This window comes from Cucurbita pepo, unplaced genomic scaffold (assembly GCF_002806865.2).
Source record: "Cucurbita pepo subsp. pepo cultivar mu-cu-16 unplaced genomic scaffold, ASM280686v2 Cp4.1_scaffold000462, whole genome shotgun sequence".
Taxonomy (NCBI): domain Eukaryota; kingdom Viridiplantae; phylum Streptophyta; class Magnoliopsida; order Cucurbitales; family Cucurbitaceae; genus Cucurbita; species Cucurbita pepo.
Genome location: NW_019646692.1, coordinates 1 through 2,910, shown reverse-complemented (window position 1 = coordinate 2,910; position 2,910 = coordinate 1). Strand labels below are relative to the sequence as shown.

Below are 2,910 nucleotides of genomic sequence, written 5' to 3'. Positions count from 1 at the left end.
GAGAAGAGTTGGTCCATTATATAAGTCTATAAGAAGTTTGTTTCTTAAGAGAATTTGATACTCATATTTCTTGTGGGTGTCTTGTTCTTGGAAAAAATTGATTACTCTCATATGGTTTTGTTATTTCTATGTACGGATTTTCATTATTCCACTCCACATTATTGGAAACAAATGGAACAGATTTTTAAACAACTTCTCATCATCTTTTATCATTCTAGGAGTGTATCATGAAACTCCAAAATCAATTTGATAATTTCATGCTAATGATGTTGCAGGGCTATCTAGAGGCGGTTGATATATTGATATGAACCAAAATACATCAGTCATACAATATATTTCAATGAAGATGTGAAAAAATTGTCGTTGAAATTATCAAAAGATATTTCAATTCATGCCATATTGAAGAAGAATGAAGCTTAGTTTTTAAAAATTTTGGGTGGATTACAATTTAGAGTAATTTAGAGTTATCGTATTTCATTAATGTATTTTAAGACTTTTCATTTACTACATTTATATAGTGGCTAATTATAGTCATAAAGAATATATAGTGGTTAATTATGGTCATAAAGTATGAATGTTACCGACTCTTGAAATGACTCAAGAGTTTCATTTTATGGCTTTAAGCCATCTATGGAAGAGAAAGTATGGTCAGGTAGCAGAGGAACGAGAGAGCAAGCATGATTACGTTCCAAAGCTGCCATAATGGGTCGCCAACTGCCTCATCTTAGGTTTTAGGTTCTGTTTGGGCTATAATAAGAGCTAGAGTAGCACGTTGAGTAAGAGAAAACGAGAGTGAAATGTAATGATGAAGAGGATACCTGGTGTCAATGCTAGGACTTGAGCTAGAGGTTAAATGATTGGTTGCAGAAGATATCTCATAATCATTATGCCAAGCTGGAAGCTCTTTGGTACGAGTAGAACATCGGAGTGGAACTGATGTATCAGGTGGGATAAAATTAGAATTAGTAGGTGAATCTAGAGAAGGAATAGAAGGTGGAGGAGACAATGAAGTAGGTGAAGGAATAGAAGGTGGAGGAGACAACAAAGTAGGTGAAGGAATAGAAGGTGCAGGAGGACTAGAATAGATGTTTGAGTATGATGAATCATGAAGTGGTAAAATGGTAGTCGAAGGAACTAATGTCAAAGTTTGTGAAGCTGGTGAAAAAGGAAAATGATCTTCACAAAATTTAACATCACAACTGATAAAGAATTTGTGAGATTGCATGTCATACAATTTGTAACCTTTTGTGACCACAAGGATATCCTACGAAAACACAAGAAATTGCCCGAGGTTCAAATTTTTGCTTAGGATGTACTACAGTGCATAACATTTACGTCCAAAATCTTTAAAATGATGAAATGTAGGTGGTCGTTTGTAGAGTGATTCAAAGGGTGTCTTGTTAAATAACAATGGTAATGGTGTTCTATTTATAAGATAAACAACAGAGATTGAAAGAGAAGAGACCTAGCTACATTTAGGATATGACGATGCTTACGTTCTACGACTCTATTTTGTTGTGGAATATATACACAAGTGCGCTGAAATTCAATGCTACAAGAACTAAAAAATGGTTGCAAAGATAGGAACTCAGTCCCATTGTCTGATGTACTATCTTGATAGTAGTATGAAATTGAGTTTGAACGAATTTAACAAATTTCATTAACAAATGATGTACTTCTGATTTATGTTGCATAAGAAAAACCCAAGTACATCGAATAAAATCATGAACAATAGTGAGAAAAAAATGCAAATCATAATGGGTAGGAATTTTATGAGGTCCCAAACATCACAATGTAACAAATCTAATGCAGAATGTGTTATTGAGTTTCTTGGAACAGACAACCTAGTTTGTTTTGCTAACGGGAAAATACTACCGTTATGAGAAAAAGTAGCATTATTAAGATGCAATTGATTAGCTAGAAATTTAAAACGAGAAAATAAAGGATGACCTAGGCGTAAATGCCACAAATCAGATTGACTGAGATATTTGATGTACTGAAGATTTGATTGGAGATAAAGAAATATGATAGAGACCTCCAACTTGTTTACTCGAGCCAATCATCTTCTCTGCAGCTAAGTCCTACATAACACAAAAATCAAGATAGAATGTGACACAACATTTTAAGTCATTGGTAAGTTTGTTAATGGACATCAGGTTAAAATTGAACGAAGGCACACATAAAATATTGTTTAAATTAAGGTCAGAATTAAAGGAAACATTGTCAATATGTGACACATGTGTTGTCCCTCCCATTAGACAAATTTATTGTAGAAATCATTACAGCATTTGGTTCAGTCATAACAGAACCTTTGGATACTATATGATCCGTAGCTCCACTATCGAGAATCTATAAATCAGAACTAGCAGAGTTAATGGATAATGCAGATACTAAAAACAAACCTGCAGCATTGATGTAACTCTTATAATTACTAGAAGGACGATGATTGAATGCAGATAAGGCTTGTGCTATTTGTTGTAATTGCTCATAAGAAAAATTTGCAATAGAATTAGAGGACGGTTCTTCTATATTCAACTGAGAAACATTGGTCCTATTGCAGATGATAGATATCCACGATTGCTGCGTTGATTGACTTGAACTGCCCTTTCAGAATTATTTTTCTGTCGACATCGATCTTTTGTATATTACTTTTTATCATAAAATTTAAAGTAAAACTTACAGATTCAACATTCATCAATTGTATGACAACTTCTATTGCAATATTCACCTGATTTGTCCTTAGTGAATTTTGAATATGTTGTCTTCTTTTGCACTACTGTTGCAATTGAGAAATTTTAAGTAGGTTCAGAAGCTACCTGATGCTACATCTCTTCTTGTACAAGTAATGAATAGGTTTGCCTTACATTAGGTAATGAAGTGATCATCAATATGTTAGATCTCACTGTTTTA

General features: G+C 33.4%; 1 protein-coding gene across 1 annotated transcript; it reads right to left on the bottom strand.

Moving 5' to 3' along the window:
• Positions 1-724: 724 nt before the first annotated feature.
• On the bottom strand, positions 725-2,411 carry LOC111785360 (proline-rich receptor-like protein kinase PERK2). The gene is made up of 4 exons (XM_023665773.1): positions 2,403-2,411; positions 2,284-2,349; positions 2,036-2,081; positions 725-1,155 (listed from the first exon to the last, which is right to left on the bottom strand). Exons 1-4 carry the CDS (start codon positions 2,409-2,411, stop codon positions 725-727), a joined length of 552 nt encoding a protein of 183 aa, XP_023521541.1.
• Positions 2,412-2,910: the final 499 nt, after the last annotated feature.

What these genes read in the sequence shown, in the direction of transcription:
- LOC111785360 (XM_023665773.1), bottom strand. An exon ending in TTATGACTGAACCAAATGCT is followed by an intron (nt 2,082 to 2,283) that starts GTAATGATTTCT and finishes TGTGTTATGTAG; the next exon opens with GACTTAGCTGCAGAGAAGAT. An exon ending in CTCGAGTAAACAAGTTGGAG is followed by an intron (nt 1,156 to 2,035) that starts GTCTCTATCATA and finishes CTTTTTCACCAG; the next exon opens with CTTCACAAACTTTGACATTA.